Raw genomic sequence first — 20,814 nt, forward strand, 5'->3', positions numbered from 1 at the left:
ACCGGGTGCTACGTAACTGGATCAACCACATGCTAAGGAACAGATGGATAAGCTGCGAGATGTACGATATAACTATAAGGAAAAAGGCATTTCGCGGTATACCACAGGGTGGCATTTTGTCACCTTTACTCTGGGTTACCACGATTAATAGCCTCCTAAGGACCCTAACCGGAAAGGAGAAAGGTAATACTTTTAAAGGGAAAGGATCCAAATTACTTGTGTAGAAGAGCTGAGGAGGCCCTGAATACGGCCTTGAGCTGGACTCAACCGAGAGGACTCAATGTTAACCCGGCAAAAACGGAAATCTGTCTTTTCACAAGAAAGACAAAAATTTCTACGTATACTGAACCTTGCTTCCTGGGCAAAGTTAAATATTTAGGTGTAATTCTCGACCGGAAATTAAAATGGAGACACCACATAGAGGATAGGATCAACAAGGCACATCGGTGCTGGGCGATATGTCGGAGAACTATAGGCATGAATGGGGTCTTAGTCCTACTATGACAAATTGGCTTTATAAAAGTGTAATTCTATCTATGCTTCAATAATCTGGTGGACTGCTTTAGACAAAAAGTGCAATATCAAACTACTACAGGGAGTTCAGCGTACATGCTGCTTGGGTATAAGTGGTGCCGTGTGTACTACTTCAACCAAGGCTCTGGAAACGTTGCTAGATATTCCACCCATTGAAACATATTTAAGATATGAGACAGCGCTTACAGCCGAACGGCTCTGTACTTTAGGCGAACTGGCCAAAAGCGGTTATAGGACACGTCATCAATGTATACTGGACACATTGGAAGGTTATACACAATCATCGGACGTGCCTGATCGTATACCAGACACAGAATATGTCGGAAACTTTGAAACCCTGATCCCAGATAGAATGTCTTGGTCAAGCGGAACATTGGAGCAAATACCAGTAGGAACTGATAATAAGCAAGTTATTTGTTAATGAAATAAGTGCGTTTAAGTGATTTTCGGAAGTTGACCTTATATGGGAGCTATGACCAATTCATGCAAGGAAAAAATATCGCATGCGAAAAAAAGTATTTAATACTTGAAATAAGCCTATTTTTACACAATTATTCAGATTACCAGACACAGAATATGTCGGAAACTTTGAAACGCTGATCCCAGATAGAATGTCTTAGTCAAGCGGAACATTGGAGCAAATACCAGTAGGAACCCGTTGTTACACGGATGGCTCTAAATTGGGGGACAAAGTGGGGCTGGGATTCTATACTGAAGACCCAGAAACATAAATATACCACCGTTTACCAAATCAGCGCAAAACCATTCGACGCAACAAAAGCTGAACTAAAAATATGGGTGAGAGAATCCCATAAGGCCTCTTGGAATAATGAAACAGTGCGTAGAACCACGAAGACCCTGATAATAAGCAAGTTATTTGTTAATGAAATAAGTGCGTTTAAGTGATTTTCGGAAGTTGACCTTATATGGGAGCTATGACCAATTCATGCAAGGAAAAAATATCGCATGCGAAAAAAAGTATTTAATACTTGAAATAAGCCTATTTTTACATAATTATTCAGATTTTACACATAATTGCAAAAATAATGCATATATACCTAGCAAAAAAAGACGTGCAAAATAGTAAATGCACGGGTTCAACTGATAATGAACTGGTTCATATTGAGGTGAAACATGCAACAACTTCAAACATTTTTTGCTGATTATCCTTAAAATTATAATTTTACAGATAAAAACATTTTAAGAAATTCATTAAGTTATCTGGCATATAAAAACTCTTCTATTAAAAAAATGCAAAACACAAAGCCATTGAACTATCGCAATATGCAGAAGTTTTATCAAATTAAAAATTTTAAAAGTTTTTGAAAACACCGCACAGTGGTATAGGAAAAAAAAAGAGGGAAATAATTCGGTAACTTCTAAACGGTTAATCCGATTTTAATGAAATTTGGTATGCACAAAGAGGAGGTGTTGTCGAGTTTAGGTTTTGAATTTGGCCCTTATAGGCCAACCAGGGGCCCGGCGGGGGGTCCTCAAATTAGGACACCTCGGCTATGTTAAATTTTTAAAACGATCCTATTTCTTCATTTGAGTTCCGATTTAAAAAAATTTCGTATATAGAATCTCCTCATCGAGCACTAGCAGTAAATTATCTCTTATAGTTTAGGAGATATTAGCATTTGAAAATTAAAATTTTAAAATTTTAAAATTTTTACCGTCCTTACTTTTGTTTTTTGATAATAGCGGGTCCAAATATTCCCGATTTTCGCCATATTTTTTTTTATTCGCTTAACAACAAGTTTATATATCAAGAAGTGAAAGAATTATGTAAAAATCATGACTGAGTCCAAAGTTATAGGCATTTTAATTTAAAAAATTAAAAAAAGGCGATTTTTTGCCATTTTTGGGAAAAAAGTATCTTTTTATACCCTCCACCACCATCAGTGGTGATAGAGGGTATATATAACTTTGTCATTCCGTGTGTAACACCAAGAAATATTCATCTGAGACCCAACAAAGTATATATATTCTGGGTCCTTATCAAATTCTGAGTCGATTTAGCTATGTCCGTCTGTCTGTCCGTCTGTCCGTCTGTCTGCCTAAAACACGCTCACGTTAAAACTAAGCAAAGGAAGTACACCAAATTCACCGAAAATATTCATTGTTGTCCTAAGCAGTTTGGTATTGAAAATGAGCAAAATCGGTTCATACCGGGAAAAGTTATGAATCAAAATTTAAAACAACCTCGAAAAAAATAAGCATTTTTTACACATTCGGATGCAATTTTCTCGAAAACTATGCAAGATAAATTCATAAAAATCACCATGAATAAGTTTCTACACAAGAACTTGATATCTGCCGAAAATTGCTAGAATCGGTCCACAATTTCATATACCTCCCATACAAAAGTACATATTCCCGGAAAATGGGTTTTTTGTTAATAACTTCCGTCACAATGCCGATATCTTCACAAAACTTTATAAATTAAAATCTTATGTCAATAGAATTCTTTGAGAGAAAAAATTTTCTGGATCGGTCCATAATTGGACATAGCTCCCATACAAGGTCCCTTCCCGAAAATCACTTAAACGCGCATAACTCATTACTTAATTAAGATATCCATATAAGATTTGGTACAAGTATTGCATATCTATACAGAAATGTTACTGAGAAATTTTTTTCCGATCGGTCCATAATTGGTCATAGCTCCCATACAAGGTCCGCTCCCGAAAATCACTTAAACGCACATAACTCATTACTTAATTAAGATATCCATATAAGATTTGGTACAAGTATTGCATATCTATACAGAAATGTAACTGAGAAAGTTTTTTCCGATCGGTCCATAATTGGACATAGCTCCCATACAAGGTCCCTTCCCGAAAATCACTTAAACGCGCATAACTCATTACAAAATAAAGATATCCATATAAAATTTGGTAGAAGTATTGCCCGTATGCACAAAAATATTACTGTGAAATTTTTTTCGGATCGGTCCATAATTGGCCATAGCTCCTATACAAGGTCCCCCCCCCCGAAAATCACTTAAAACCACGTAACTCATTAGTAAATGAAGACATCCATATAAAATTTGGTACAAGTATTGCTCTTATATACAGAAATATTACTATGAAAGTTTTCTTGGATAGGTCCATAATTGGTCATAGCTCCCATACAAGGTCCCCTCCCAAAAATCACTTAAACGCGCATAACTCATTTCTAAAGTAAGATATCTATATAAAATTTGGTACAAGTACTGTTTTATGACTGAGAAATATTACTGAAAATTTTTTTTCCGATCGGTCCATAACTGGTCGTGGCTCCCATACAAGGTCCCCTTCCGAAAATCACTTAAATCCACATAACTCATTAGTTAATGAAGATATCCATATAAAATTTGGTAAAAGTATTGCTCTTATATACACAAATATTATTATGGAAATTTTTTGGATCGGTCTATAATTGGTCATAGCTCCCATACAAAGTCCCATCCCGAAAATCACTTAAACGCGCATAACTCATTACTAAATTAAGATATCCATATAAAATCTGGTAAAAGTATTGCTCTTATATACAGAAATATTACTATGAAAGTTTTCTTGGATCGGTCCATAATTGGTCATAGCTCCCATACAAGGTCCCTTTCAGAAAAACACTTAAAGGCACGTAGCTCATTACCAAATAGCCCATAAAATATGTGGCATAAATATTATTTTTGTACACTTAAATGTTATTTCAAACATTTTTCATGATTGATCCATTCTTGGTCATAGCTCTCATACAAGGTTCCCTCCCGAAAATCACTTAAACGCACATAACTCATTACCAAATATTGATATCCATACATTTAGAAAAATATACATAAATTAACCTATAAAATTGTTGTACGATCGCTCCATATTTGGTTATAGCTCTCATACTAGGTCCCCTCCAGAAAAAATATGCACAATATTCATTACCAAGTAATGAGCTACTTAAAGGCACGTAGCTCATTACCTAATAACCCATAAAATATGTGGCATAAATATTATCTTTGTACACTTAAATGTTATTTCAAAATTTTTTCATGATTGGTCCATTCTTGGTCATAGCTCTCATACAAGGTTCCCTCCCGAAAATCACTTAAACGCACATAACTCATTACCAAATATTGATATCCATACATTTAGTAAAAATATACATAAATTAACCTATAAAATTGTTGTACGATCGGTACATATTTGGTCATAGCTCTCATACTAGGTCCCCTCCAGAAAATCACTTAAATGCACAATATTCATTACCAAATAATGATATAGATACAGAATTTTGAAATTTTGTCTTTATATACATAATTGGTCATAGCTCCCATACATGGTCCTTTTACGAAAATCTCTTAAACGCACATTACTCTTTACCAAATAAAGCTATTGATACAAAATTTGGCACAAATATTAGTTTTGTATACAAAAATTCTATTTCCAGATTTATTCATAACATGGGTGTGGTCGGTCCCATAAAAGTTTCCCTTCAGAAAATCAAATAAACACTCATGACTTATTACAAAATTACGATATAGATACAAAATTTGACTGAAATATAGCTTTTATGTACAGAAATTTTGCTTAAAGAATTTTTTACGATCGGTCTATAATTGGTCATATCTCCAATACTAGGTCCTGCCCTTAAAAGCGCTTTTACCGTATTTAACTAGTTGCATTATCAATTTGTGTAGAACAAAATTATATATATGTATGTATTTTAAAAAAACCTTAAATCTTTCACACACATGCATACATATAAATTATTAAATATTGCTAAGCCCTATTAAAATGTAAAGAAAATGGCGTTTGTAATGTTCAATAAATCTTGGAATTGTAATAGATTTATGCTGTTTAAATCTTAGGATTTTTTCTATTTAAGACATGAGAAAACTTATTTCTACAAATATTTGATCAATTAGAAAAGTATTAATATAAAAGTAGCTGGTGGAGGGTATTTAAGATTCGGCTCAGCCGAATATAGCACTCTAACTTGTTCTTTTTAAGTTATCTAAAAAGTTTCAAAGAAAATGTATATAAAATTTATACTTTTTGGAAAGCTGACTTTACATAAAGTACGATAAATGAAACAAAACCTAAAAATTTTTGATACCGAGGGGACCAGGTCCATCCAAAAAAAACCCTATTTTTTATGGAAAATTCAATTTTGAGCAAAAATTCTCAAATCGCATAGTCGATATCAAATTATAGTGACCTGTTTTATATGACCCAATATGTTCTTAATCATTTTGCAACGGGTTTCGATAACCCCGCCCCTGGTATGGATATAATAGGCAAAAAACCAAAAAATCCCATTTTTGGGATTTTTTAAAAGTTTTTTTGGAAATTCCGGGATTTCTAGTAAGAAAATTCGAAAGTTTTATTTAATTTTGAATTTTGAGTAAAAAAATCTACCTAACTGTAAAATTTCATCAAAAAATATTCATAAATAAAATTTGTATTGCAATTTGAAAAATTTGTATCTTTGCAAAAACTGAATAAAAAACATTTTTAATTTTTTTTAAAAAAAGTATTCCGCGAATTTTTTAATTTTCAAAAATTATATACAGTTTTGAAAAATAGACAAAATTACCTCCCCATTGATATATAACATGCCTACCTAATGTTTTTTAAGTGACAAATTAATTAAGGAAAACTCAACATCTTTTAGAAAATTTACCTAGCACTCGGAACTCAAATGAAGAAATAGGATCGTTTTAAAAATTTAACATAGCCGAGGTGTCCTAATTTGAGGACCCCCCGCCGGGCCCCTGGTTGGCCTATAAGGTCCAAATTCAAAACCTAAACTCGACAACACCTCCTCTTTGTGCATATCAAATTTCATTAAAATCGGATTAACCGTTTAGAAGTTACCGAATTATTTCCCTCTTTTTTTTTTCCTATACCACTGTGCACCGTCCGACAAGAAAATTTGAGAAATATTTCGTTATTTTTTTTATTCTGTCAGGATAAAAAGATGTCTTTTAAAATGTTTATGCTTTAATCTCTAACTGCCTTATTCATAAACATTTATCAAAGGTTTATAGAACAAATTTTGTATGAAAATTTGATTTATAAACCTTTGATAAAAGTTTATGAATAAGACCCTAAGTATTTAGGTTTTCAATATTATTTTTCAAAAAAATGTCTATAAATTCTCTCATAAACTAATAATTTTACACTTATTTGAAATACTTTTAAAATTTCTAATTTCATAAAACTTCTGCATATTTTGATAGTTATATTTGCCTGATAACTTAATGAAATGAAAAATTTTAATAATTATGTGAAAATACGCTTATTTCAATGATTAAAAACGTTTTTAAACCGGCGTATTTATCTTCCCTCATATACTCAAGCTATGCAATATTGGAAAATTTTCTTGAAACCATAGTGAATTTGAATTAAGACCCGTATTTATAATGACGCCGAAATTAACCCTTAAACGTAAATATATTTTTATAATTATATAAAATATTTAAATTATTTTAGCATTATTCTGTTCGTAAACATACCTTGACATTTAAGTCCCTCTTAAACTTTCAAGGTTTGAATTGTTTGAATTGCCAAATATTGAAATATTTCTCGATATTTGGCTGAAAAAGCAGTAGATTATAATTACCTATAGATGGATTCAAAACTGTTTCGGCTCAAAATCTTATTAAAAATTTATTTTATAGATAATTTAATATTTTTAAGTATTGAATTTCATTGTTTCTTAATTTTATATAAGGAAATTTTCAAGTGTCACCTCCGATTCTGCTATCTGTTGTTATACTAAATAAAATCTTAGAAAACCTATCATATTTTTATCTTTATAACGTCATTTATAATCAGCTTTTGGAAATAAATGCATAACAACCGTTTTAATAAATATTTCGTTATATCCTCTGTGCAATGCCATGAATTGTTTCTATTATTTTTTCTAGTACCTATATTACTTAAATGTAGTTATATACCAATAAAATACAAATAAGTTGAAAGAAGAAAGTAAAAATAAGTTAAAGAAGTATGAAGTAAGTCTACTTCATACTTCTTTAACTTATTTTTAAATAACTATTATTTGAGACATTAATCATGAAATTATAAATTGGATGGACAATAAATTTTTTACCCGAAATATAATTGTTTCTATTATTTTTTTTATTAATATTTGCATATTCAATTATCGTTCCAATTCAAAAACTGTAAAAGTTATTGCAAATTCCTCATATCATTCAGTGACACAAAACACCTTAAAGAGAAATATTTCAAAAAATGTAATACATTTAGGAAATATTCTAATAAAACCATGTCAATACATAAGAATATTCGTATTAACTTAAATGTTTATCTCCATTATATAGCGTAAGCGGCAGTTTCAAAATACCAGTTTCAAACTATTAACAATTTTCTTAAGCAAATTTTAAAATTTTGAGAAAATCTTCATGGGACTTAAGGGCAATATAAAAGGATATAAAATAATGAAGAAATTAGGTCGATATCCCTCACAGATTAGCGATACCTGCGATTTGAATATTGAGGATTTCGGGGAAAACAACTTTTTGGCAATATTTTTGAAAATAATATAAAAATAGGGCTATTCTTTACTGTTATGCATTTTACAAAAACTTTTTCAGAATATAAAAATTCCAGATAATAAGAAACATACATCTGAAGTTTTAGTAAAATCGAATAATGTTAACCCATATTGGAAAATTTTGTTGAAACCATAGTGCAATGGTTTTGTTATCAACCTATTTAAAAAACATACAATGAAGACACGTATTTACGATGACGATGACGTTGAAAAACCCGAAATTAACCTTTAAACGTAAATATATTTTTATTATTAAATAAAATGTTCATATAATTGTGGGTGATAAAGAGAAACTGGTATCAATTCAGCACCAAAACTGATTCTAATTCAGCATCATTAAATACATAAAATCAAGTCAAATTGGTTTTAAGAGTTTTTCCAAACCTTCATTTCGTTGGCATGTGTAATTTTTTATTCATACATATTTGGCCACTATATTGATTGTCTAGCAAGACTTTGGCATCGGTCTAACATTAAACTTCGAAGACTTTTACGAATTAAAATCTGGTTATTCCTAACATATCATCGATTATTTAATTTCGTGTATTTCATTTCTTATCTTAAAGTAAGGCATTCTTTCTTTTTGTCAATAAGTTTCTTAAAGCCCACCAAAATCGAACAACTTTTAATCGTTGATATTTACAAAACTAATTGACCAATTAAAACAAAATTAAAAAAAAAAATATTTTGCACGTGACTTTTGTGGGTACTAAACTGCGCTTATACCTAAAGATCTTAGTTATATTTTCTAAAGTTTATTGTTTATCTGTTGAAACTTAACTCTAACCATAATGGCCGTCAAAATAAAATGAAATTGAAAACCAAAAATCGGTAAAAACAAAATAATAAAGTTAAAATTTATTTTTAACCTTTTTTTGTTTTTGATTTTTGCAAAAGAAAAGGGACTTAGATAAAAACAAATTAAGTAATTTTAAAGGAGTTTTCGAGTTTTTTTCCTTAAGGCATCAAAATTTTCTTCAGAGACGACAATGCAAACTTCAAATTGCAATATCTTCTTATTTTTACCTATCTTTTCAAAAGTACGATGTTAGATTTTATGACCTAAAATTAAGTATACCTATCTCGACGTTTTTCTGTGTCATTTCAATTTGAGGGATTAGTACAAAGTCAAATTTTTTATTCATTGCAATTCATTTCATTACAAAAATCATTTAATTCCGTCTCTGGTTAGGTTTGATCAAAATAAGGGGTTTGTTGTGTGAAATCATAAAAATATTAATATCCGATTTTCAAAGCATTCTCCATAAATTTCACCACTGATTTTATCACTTGTAAAAACGGGTTTTGATTTTCACCCACAAAAACAAATGGCTGGCATAATAAAATACTTTTTTTTTTAAATTTGGACTTAATTTTCTATTCTCAATAATCCAATCAAGAAATATGATAAATAAGAGTTTTTTGATATCAAACGTATACAAACACTCTAATTTTTATTATATTCGTGCAAAATAAATTTTCTCTAATTAAGCTCTGAAACCATTTTTTCCAAACTAAGCCAATAATCAAAAATATAATTATTGAAGTTAGATTAGAAGATAAAAGCCTATTCATATACAAAATTTCATTTTAATTGGTCAATTAGTTTCGTGTTCGATTTTTTTCAAAAATTCGAATACTTCTTGGCTACGCCCATGTTGACTAAAATGTCAAATTGGAACGTAGCAAAATTTTACACATTATGAATCTTTTCCATCCTCTACTGTTTTTAAGTTTTTAACTTAACATTATACAGGAAAATGATTTAATACTTGAAGTATTTCCAATTTTGGAGAAAATCCAATGAATTTAACATTAGCTTCTCATTGGAGGGATGTTGTAAATTTCATTGGTTATTCACCAAAATTTTATTCTTAGTTGTATATCCATTTCCTCATATTTTACTGGATTTTTATTTTTAAGGAAATGTTTGGTTTTCGCATTTTTATGTGATTAAAATATCGTTTGTAAAGCATGACTTTATTTTTTTGTTAGGTATTTACTATTGTATTCAATCGATTAATCATCCTTCGGTTAATCGGTAATCGTTCAAATAAACGATAATTGCCAAATTTAATATAATAAATAATCCGATGAATAAAAACTTACTATTTAACAGTAAAGTTTGTGTAAATATTATAAAAAATTCAATATCTTTGTAATACATTTGTTTATTTATTCCTTAAATTTCCATCCAAATTTATTTGATGGTGTTTATAACAATACTTCAGAAACATTTTAAGAATTTGTTCTGATTTACCTAGAGAAAAACTTCAGATTGAACAGCAATCTTGGAAATAATGATATCGCATTTACTTCTAGAACTAGTTTTGAGGAACAATATTGTGTTTCTTAAGTAATCCTAATAAGTTCTTCGGAAATAGTTCATTATAACTCACTATAGGCGGAATGACGAGTTTTTGAATCTATAAATCACAGATAGTACGTAGGGCTCTGAAATTTTTAATTTTGGAGTCCCTCGAAAGGATACATATCTACAATACAAAGTTTAAAATTTATCGGACCACATTTGACCCATTCCCCATATATGGTCCACCTCAAAAAACTACTTTAACGCTCATAACTGACTTAAAAAACTATATATATAGCAACCGAAGTGTTTCCCAAATTTTATGAGTATCGCTACCTAATTGGAACTAACGCTACGCATAAGGAACTAACGCTCATAACTGGCTTAAAAATGTTATATGTACTATACATAATTGCCTCTAGCAAATTTGATGGCTGTGCCGAATCTCATATACCCACCATCAAACCATATGCCTTAAAAGGAATGCTCCCCTATAAACATCAGTGTGATATTACATATAAACATGTTTACATCAAATATCATCGCTGTACTCGCATTTTATGCCAGTAATTTTCTGAAGGGATGTTTTTATGGGCGGGTAGAATGAGTTAACGACACTTTCCGCATGAAATTCGGTACGAATATATAAGTTTCTTATATCAAACTTCATAACTGTACACATATTTTAAGGCCAGCAATAATAATAAAGCAATTTTCTGAAGGGGACCCTATATATGGGTAGGCTCAATTATAGGCCGATCCTCAATAAATTTGGTAGAGAGATTTTAAATCGTATAAAACTTACAATTGTCAATTTCATCGCTATACTCGTATTTTTAAGCCATATGACCTTTCAAGTAATTTTCTACAGGGGAGCTTATATGCGGTTCAATCATATGCCCATACAGCCAGTAGAGAGGTTATAGCTCATAAGAAACTTACTTATGTCGAATTTCATCTCAATACTCGTACTTTGATGCCAGTAATGAGTAGTAATTTTCTGAAGGCGACCTTATGGGGGTAGGTACAGACCGATCCACATTAAACTTGGTTAAGAGATTTTATTTCGCAAGGAACTTAATTTTCTGGAAACCTTATTGGGGGTTGGGGTTAATTATGAACCGATCCACATAAAATTTGGTAGAGATATTTTGGCTTGTAAAGAACTAACTTATGTCAAATTTCATCGCTATACTCGTATTTTTATGCCAGTAATGATCGTTAAAGTCATTTTCTGAGGGGGACCTTATATGGGGGGTGGGATCAATTATGGACCGATACACATAAAATTCGATTTTGGCTCGTAAGAAACTTACTTATATCGAATTTCAGCGCTAGACTCGTATTTTTAAGCCAGTAATGGGCGTTAAAGCCTATATATGGGATGTCAATTATGGACCGATCCTCATAAAATGTGGTATAGAGAATTGATATCATATAAAACTTATTTATGTCGAGTTTCATCTCTATACTAGTACTTTTAAAATGTATATGCCCGTTAAGGCTGTTTATATATATATATATATATATATATATATATATATATATATATATAATATATATATATATATATATATATATATATATATATATATATATATATATATATATATATATATATATATATATATATATATATATATATATATATATATATATATATATATATATATATATATATATATATATGTACATACATATCGTTTGCTACTTTTAGTAGATTAAGTCAACCTAATTATAAGTATAACTGCAACTTCTAAACCTTTTGAAATTTTGCAATAACATATAATGTGCTAATAAGTCGAAATTCTAAAATAAATAATTTAATAAGAATTTAGTATGTATTTTTCTGAGTCGATTTAGCTATGTCCGACTATGTTAACCTTGTAATCAAACTACACGTTGCAATTTTGAAGATAATTCAATGAAATTTGCTACATGATCTTCCATTGTCCCAGGGACGAAGCCTATTGTTAAGATCGGTCCATTATTTCACCTAGCCCATACAACTGAACCCCTGAATAGGGCTTGTAAACCTTGTAATCAAACAAAAGACGAAGCCTATTGAACATGGTTAATATCAGTCCATTATCTCACCTAGCCCCCATACAATTGAACTCCCGAATAAGGCTCGTAAACCTTGTAATCAAACTACGTGTCGCAATTTTGAAGATAATTCAATCAAATTTGCCACATGATCTTCTATGGTACCGGAGACGAACCTATTTATTGAAGATGGTTAACATCGGTCCATTATTTCACTTACCCCCCCATACAACTGAACCCGACGAATAGGGCTTTTCAGTTCATAATTATGTTTAAAATACTCGTATCTCGACAAAAAGCTGCAAAACCAAGTTCTATACTAGCCTTGATGACCCTCATTCAAAGTCCCTATCCAAAGACCACTTCAAAATTTGACTTAAATGTCCACAATATTATTCTATAAATAAATGGCTTAAGTATATCTTAGGCAAGGTACAATTCAATTTAAATGCTTTATTATGAAAACTAAATCACATTTTATTTTTGTAACAGACGTAGGGTATTATATGGTCGGCCTCGCCCGTCTATAATTTCTTACTTGTTTTTTTTCTTTTAGGAAAACCATTAAAACCTACATGGTACTATTTATCAAAACAGGGACGATATGTATCTATGTATTGTTATACAATTGTATCTTTTCTTGACTAAATAAAATTTGACTTACTTAATCTAATCACTTAATCTATCAACTACCTAAAAAATATTTAAGACATAATATTTATCATCCTTTGCATCCTAATTTATTTATTCACACTTACATATTTCATACATATTCTACTACCATAATAACACCTACTCTGTATCATAATGTGCTTAATTGGTTGGAAATTTACATTCTAATACTAACATCATAAAAGGTGTGCAATCTACCGCAAAACTAAGTTCATCTGGATGTGGTATTACAGACACTTCCGTGGGACCTGCTTCAGTCATGGTTGGAAATTTAGTGCAAGGAAACCGACTTGCTATTGCTCATGGACGTGATCTTGGATTATCTGAGGATAACGAAAGAAAGGTATTTATATTTAATTTCTCTTTAATCAATTGTTATGTTAAAAAATACCGGTTTCAAGATTTTTTTCGAAATATGTATTGTTGTAATTATTGGCCTTATGGTCTTAATCTTTTGTGGTACCCACTTTAGTATATAAGACAAATAAGAACTAGAATTCTGAAATTTTGCACGAGCAACACCGAAATAAACAATTTGGAAAAAATGATCGGACGGTTGTGGCACCTACTATATGAATCAGTATACATATATAAATCTGAGTTTGTGTTTATTTATTGTGATTTGTTTAAAGGCTAAACGACTAGACATATTTTCTTAAAGGAAGTGTGACTCCTCCTATGTGAAATAAATATAAAAATTCATATGTATATCTGGGTATCCATTACAGCTAGAATTGTCAAATTTTGCACGGCAAACATTGATATCCATATTTGCATTTGAAAAAAAATTTGGAACTTGTAATCGTGGGCGTCCCACGATCCCAATTAATTAAATACTAAAGTTCGTATATTTGGACAGCAGGTCCTCAACTTTTGTAAAAATAGCTTTAGTATCAATTTGGTTGAAGAATAATTGGAATAGCAATAAATTTTAGGCTAGAACGTGGACGTGATTCCTTTCATACAAAGTAAAAATGTGTATATCTTAAAAAGTAAAATAGTGAGTGTTTTAAAATTATATACAAATACTCGACTATACATACATTAGAGTGCTCCAAATATTTGCGAATTTTATGTAATTAATTTTGTTTATATGTAATTATATGTAATTAATTTTGTACTTAATGTAACGAAATCTAATGTACACAGAATATGTATTGCGGAAAGATTCAAAAATTAAATAGTTATTGCAAATTCGCCAGGCCATTAACAGCACTTGAATGCGAAATGTGACAAAAAAATTTACTTTTTTTGGATATATTCTAAAGAAACTGTTTTGTTACATAAAATATATTTTTTATGTATAATTACCCGAATAAGAGTTTTTCTCATTATAACTTAATTCTGTTCTCAGCTATGGGCAAAAATTTTATTTTTTAAACTGCCGTTTTAAATTACCAATATTAGTTTTTTGAAAATTAGTTACGCTAATTTTAAAATTTTTGGGAGATCTCAAGGGAATAAAAAATTAATATAACTCTTACAGTTTAGCTGTACTCTGCGGATTTCGGAAAAATGGAACTTTTTGTAATATTTTAAAGAATACGCTTTAATTATTTGATATGAATTTTTAATAAAGTATTTTCGGAGAATTACAGTCCAGATGAAATAAAATATATCTCCGAAGTTTTAGTCAAATTGGTCAATCTTAAACCAGTTTTTTGTATGTCTCGAATGAAAATAAGGTGTAAACTACAAAGATCAAGATTTTGAGAATATTCCAATGTTCATGTAAACTGATTCAGAACTTTTTCTGTGAAAGCGTAAAAAACAAACACACACAATCAATTAAACAAAGAGTCCATTTTATATAATTATAGGGTTGGATTTTCCATGTAAATCGGGCAACCATCACAGCCATTTTTTGACATTTCAGTGCACTGAAAATAATTAATGCCTTATATATGTATGTGGGGAATTTCGTGTCAAGTGACCCAACTTTAAAAATCGATGTCTTTCGATGTGGATGAAATTTGCATCAAGGTTGGTACTATGAGATAGTAGGCCGGACACAAATTTTCAGCTCTATCGGTCAAGAACTGGAGTCAGAGGGGGTCAAAGGTGGACATTTTGGTCATAGAGGGTTTTATTCAAATGAGTGTAACTTTTCGCCTATTGGTCCAAGCAAAAATTTCTAAAAGAGTTCAGATAGCTATTTTTTTAAATATATTTTTTTTTATTATTTTTTGCTTAAAAGAAAGCTTATGCAATTTCCTTAAAGGGCTTTATAGTTTCATAATGAGATGCGAGTGGGATATCCATTAAAAAAAATTATTTAAAGAATAAATTTTTTTCAATATTTGGCACCTAATTTTCCCCTATTATTTTCAAAATGGACGTTTTTGTTGTATTTTTTATGCTCAAAAGAAAGCCTTGTGATTATTTAGTGGGATGCGAGTGGGATATACAGTTAATCACAAAAATAAGTATACAGAAATACTGACGATTGGTTTTATTAAAAAAAAGATATTATTTTTTCAAAAAACAAAAAAGTGACACATTTATTTATTAAAAACAATTATGATAATTATTATTTACTACTTTTTTTATTCATATTTTGGTTCTTTGAGTTCTCATTTAAGCTGAAGTTAAAAAGGTGCAAAATTTACGTCACAAAAGTAAGTATACAGATCATTTCAGTATATATTTGGTTTAATGATATTAACAAAATTTATGAAAATTTTACTTGTATTAATATAATTACTTTTTAATAAAATATTTTTTTACACAATAACTTGGAAAACATCTACTTTTAGTTCCGAAATCTTGAAATTTGGGCCGATTGGCTCCGGAATTAATTAGTAGAACAGTCTTTTCTCATTTCTACGATTTTTTTTACACTTTAGACACCGGATTTTGGATCTGGTGGTCATTGAACCCTCCAAATGATGCATTGGAAATAGAATTTTTAACTTTTGAAAAGAGTTGTTATTTCGAAATTAATGTTATGTGCATGATTTTGGCTATTTTGAACACAGTACGTTTTTAAAAAACCGAAACTTAACTCCGATTTCTTAAGACTTATAACATAAACTTTAAAATTTGGATAATTCTATATATTTCCTTTAATTTAAATAGGTTTTCGAAATACTCCGATTTCGAAAGCATACAATAATGCTACCAATCATATCTTGATATAGTCGATACAATAACCATGTTTTATGGATCGGACATTTTTATTGGTAGTATTTAGGAGTGTGTAATGGATGATTGGAACCAAAAAACTTGTTTTAATTAATGGATACTAGTACAAATATTATTAATATCGCATTTTAAGATATATATTTTAGGAAATCGCCATTAAATATCGAATATGAACGCTATACTATGTTAAAAACGGCAATGTTCCGCAATGGATTGCAATTATTGTAAAGAAACAATTAATTTAAAAGTTAAAATATCGTCTTCTAATGTATCATAATGAACAAACGAGGGATGTTATTGAATACCCGATCCAAAACTCCGGGGGTTTAAATAGTCAGATGTTCTTAAATAGGAAAAAATGCTCCTATAAATAATATTCAGATCAATTACCAAAAACTTCAATTTTTCGGAACAAAAAGTGAATTTTTTCCATGTTATAGTGTGCAGAATATTTTATTATAAAATAATTACATTCAAACAGGTAAAATTTTCATGAATTTTGTTAATATCATTAAGCCAAATACATATTGAAATTATCTGTATACTTACTTTTGTGACGTAAATTTTGCACCTATTTAACTACACCTTGAATGAGAACTCAAGTAACCAAAATAACCCGGAAAAAAGTAGTGAATAATAATTATCATAATTGTTTTTAATAAATAAATGTGTTACTTTTTTGATTTTTGAAAAACTAATATCATTTTTTAAATAAAACCAATTGTCAGTATTTCTGTATACTTATTTTTGAGATTAACTGCATATATCATGAATTCCATGAGAAACCAAATAAGAATTGACCGATGGTATTCAGATTTCTTTAATTTTTTGTAAACACATACTCTATTAAACATATAAGACATATCAACAAAAAATTCTTAAAAATTTCAAGAAACGCGATTTTTATGGTGATTTTAATTTGTTCGAAAACTACAAAAAAAACAAAACTTTGAACCTTTTTATCTTTGAGAGTTTATATCGGATTTTTTGGTTTAGAACCCAATCTATTACTGTGGATGAGCTCTTTCATTCTAATATAATTTTTATATTAAAAGTTTAAGATAGTGCATTGTTTATGGAAATGCACTTTTTGAATGCATTTTTGAAATCGTTCTCCCTGTTTAAAATTTTTTAAAAGTGCATAAGCCGATTATTTGAAGCTTTATATGCAATATATAAAAATATTTTTTTGTGACGTTCATACATCCATTTTTTCGATTTTTTAAAATGTTTTATATTGGAAAATTTTTAAATTTTATTGATATTTTAAGAAATTAACAGATTTTAAAACTACTTAAAATACATTACTGATCAGAATTGGAATGCAAATATTTACCACTAATGTACACTTTCATAAAAATGCATTTCTAAATAATATTTTTTAAGATAGATGCATTTTTGATGCAAGAGCGTTTTCGAAATTGTTCTCCCTGTTGAAAGTATTAATTATTAATTGTTTTTATATTCTATAAGATTTTTTTATTAAACGAATATGCAATTATCATTTTTCGCGATATTTTGAAAATTATTTTTTTTTAGTTTAAGTAATTTCAAGTGCCCATAAAAAATATATAAATTTTTATTTTATATAAATTTATCAATAATGCACTTACAAGATACGTTAAACATAGAGTAAAATGTATAAAATGCATCCAATTTGCAACAAAAATGCATTTATCTTAACAAATATTATTTAGAAATGCATTTTTATGAAAGTGGACATTAGTTATAATCGAATTTAAATATTTGCATCCCAATTGTGATCAGTAATGTATTTTAAGCAGTTTTAAATTCTGTTAAATGCATAAAATATCAATAAAATTTAAAAAAATTATTAATATAAAACATTTAAAAAAATCGGCAAAAATAGATGTTATGAACGTCACAAAAAAATATTTTTATATTTTGCATAAAAAGCTTCGAATAATCGACATATGCACTTTTAAAAAATTTTAAACAGGGAGAACGATTTCAAAAATGCATTCAAAAAGTGCATTACCATAAATAATGCACTATATTAAACTTTTTAATATAAAAATTATATTAGAATGAAAGAGCTCATCCACAGTAATAGATTAGGTTCTAAATCAAAAAAATTAGATATAAACTCTCAAAGATATAAAGGTTAAAAGTTTTATACCTTTTTGATTTTTTGTAGTTTTCGAATAAACTAAAATCGCCATAAAAATCGCGTTTCTTGAAATATTTGAAAATAAACAATATTTTCTACTTCAAGAACTTATATTGAGAGTATGAAGGCAATTGGAAGACATGAGGTCAAAAATTGTCAGTTTTTCTGTGTTCTTTTCTGGAATTCATGATATTTTAAAAAAGGGCCAGTGGTTTATTAAAAAAAATAAAAAATATTTGAATATGAAAATAAAAATAAAAAAGAAAACAAATGTTTAGGACGTTTTTATTGGGTTTATAAGATTCGTCTTAGACGAATATAACATTTTACTTGTTTTGATATTTAGTTTTATTAAATCCCAATTTATTGAATGTCAATTTTCAAAATCCCGCCTTTTCAAATTTTTTTCTTCTAAATCAAAAAAATTAGATATAAACTCTCAAAGATATAAAGGTTCAAAGTTTTATACCTTTTTGATTTTTTGTAGTTTTCGAATAAACTAAAATCGCCATAAAAATCGCGTTTCTTGAAATATTTGAAAATAAACAATATTTTCTACTTCAAGAACTTATATTGAGAGTATGAAGGCAATTGGAAGACATGAGGTCAAAAATTGTCAGTTTTTCTGTGTTCTTTTCTGGAATTCATGATATTTTAAAAAAGGGCCAGTGGTTTATTAAAAAAAAATAAAAAATATTTGAATATGAAAATAAAAAAGAAAACAAATGTTTAGGACGTTTTTATTGGGTTTATAAGATTCGTCTTAGACGAATATAACATTTTACTTGTTTTGATATTTAGTTTTATTAAATCCCAATTTATTGAATGTCAATTTTCAAAATCCCGCTTTTTCAAATTTTTTTCTTCTAAATCTCGCTTTTTAATCAATAGGATCCCGCTTTTATTCAAAAACCATCTGGTCACGTAAATTATACGCTAACATAAATAAACATGTTTGAATGTAAATGTGCCGCCAGACATTGTCTATTATGTTGCTTTTTAGGACTTTCTTACTTGTGGAAATGAATAATTTGTTGTTACGCCCTTTTGAATTTTAAAAAAGTTGATTTTAATAACATTTTTCCTAATGGGTCTATTTTTAAGTTTTAATACAAAAATTAAATCCTAAAGTCCCACCTACAAATATAAGAAGAGCGTTTTAAAATTACAATCCAATCAAAATTATTAATTTTTGACCGCTTTCTCAAAAAATGGTTTACAGTGCGGCTACTCGTCAACAGGCCAGAGATACAAGCCGAGACGGCTCAAATCGGAGGCGGCTGGCCGCCGGTAATATTTAACATGCCGCGCCGCCGCCGACTTCTTTCGGCTCAAAAGCTAAGCCGGCTTAAACGTAGCCGCTGATAAAGATTGGAATCGCACATGTCTTTCAGAAAATAATTTCACCAATTTGAACAGAGTTGCCACTATTTTAAATTCTTATGGCAAATTCAAAAGAGTTGCCACACAATATTGTGCTAATATTAAAATAGTGATAACTACTATAATAATGTCCATTTTCTGCAGAAAAAACTTATATAGAGACAGGTTTCTATATAACAGACTATTATACAGAGATTTTTCAATATAATAAACGCTTATAAGGTCAATTTCTGAAGAAAAAGTTAAATTGAGCCGACAATTTAGCCGCCGCCGATATTTTCTATAATAAGCCGCCCCCGCCGACCTAAAATGGTTGCGCCGCCGCCGCCGATCATTTTGCATCGGCTTGTATCTCTGCAACAGGCAAGTAGCAAATTACTTGAGGTCTGTTCGTTATACACATGTACTTAAAGATCAGTAACCGTTAAGTAAGTAACGCGAAGATGGAAGTAAAAATTATTTACTTGATCAATGTATAAACAAATTTGTAATGTTTACATAAGCTATTGAAGTTAAAAATATATATTCTAAACAAAAGGAAATTTTCTGTTGTTGTATCTAAACTGTTCTGGGCTAATTACTTACTAAGTGTTAATATAAATATGAAATAACAATAAATTCTTCTAATTTCTATTTCTAGCATCAATTAATTACTAGCGTTCTTCGATGGAGAGCAACTACCTCACCAGATCACGTGTTGTTCACTCTTTTAAATTCAAAAGGTAAGCAGATTCAAACGGTGTCAACTAAAAATATTTTGGCAAAATTTCAGCTATTAATTTTGATTTGTTTCGACTCTATCGTGTTTTCAAACAACAGGCAGACTGACGGTCATGGTTAGATCGTCTTAAATTTTAATAAGAACCCTGAATATATATACATTGGTGGGTCTATGACCAATGTGTTGATGTGTTACAAACGGAATGACAAAATCAACATGTATACCCCCATCTATTTTGATGGTGGTATATATGTATGTTTATTTACATAGTTGGTTTATTACTAGAGATCAAAGAAGTTTTTTTATTTTTTA

The 20,814-nt window shown here is 29.5% G+C and overlaps 1 protein-coding gene across 4 annotated transcripts in view; it reads left to right on the plus strand.

Moving 5' to 3' along the window:
• The window catches only part of LOC119612092 (disco-interacting protein 2), a 291,223-nt gene that overhangs the window by 189,170 nt on the left and 81,239 nt on the right, over positions 1-20,814 (plus strand). For 3 of the 4 annotated variants that reach the window (XM_037967842.1, XM_037967835.1, XM_037967819.1), the window contains 2 exons: positions 13,309-13,466; positions 20,422-20,503. In XM_037967842.1, coding sequence (XP_037823770.1) covers positions 13,309-13,466; positions 20,422-20,503 — 240 coding nt within the window. The remainder of the gene's footprint in view (positions 1-13,308; positions 13,467-20,421; positions 20,504-20,814) is intronic. The other variant, XM_037967827.1, reaches the window with a different exon arrangement.

The sequence above is a fragment of the Lucilia sericata genome, unplaced genomic scaffold, assembly GCF_015586225.1.
Source record: "Lucilia sericata isolate MDLA Ls3-8-SP2 unplaced genomic scaffold, ASM1558622v1 Contig000033F_arrow, whole genome shotgun sequence".
NCBI classification, from domain to species: domain Eukaryota; kingdom Metazoa; phylum Arthropoda; class Insecta; order Diptera; family Calliphoridae; genus Lucilia; species Lucilia sericata.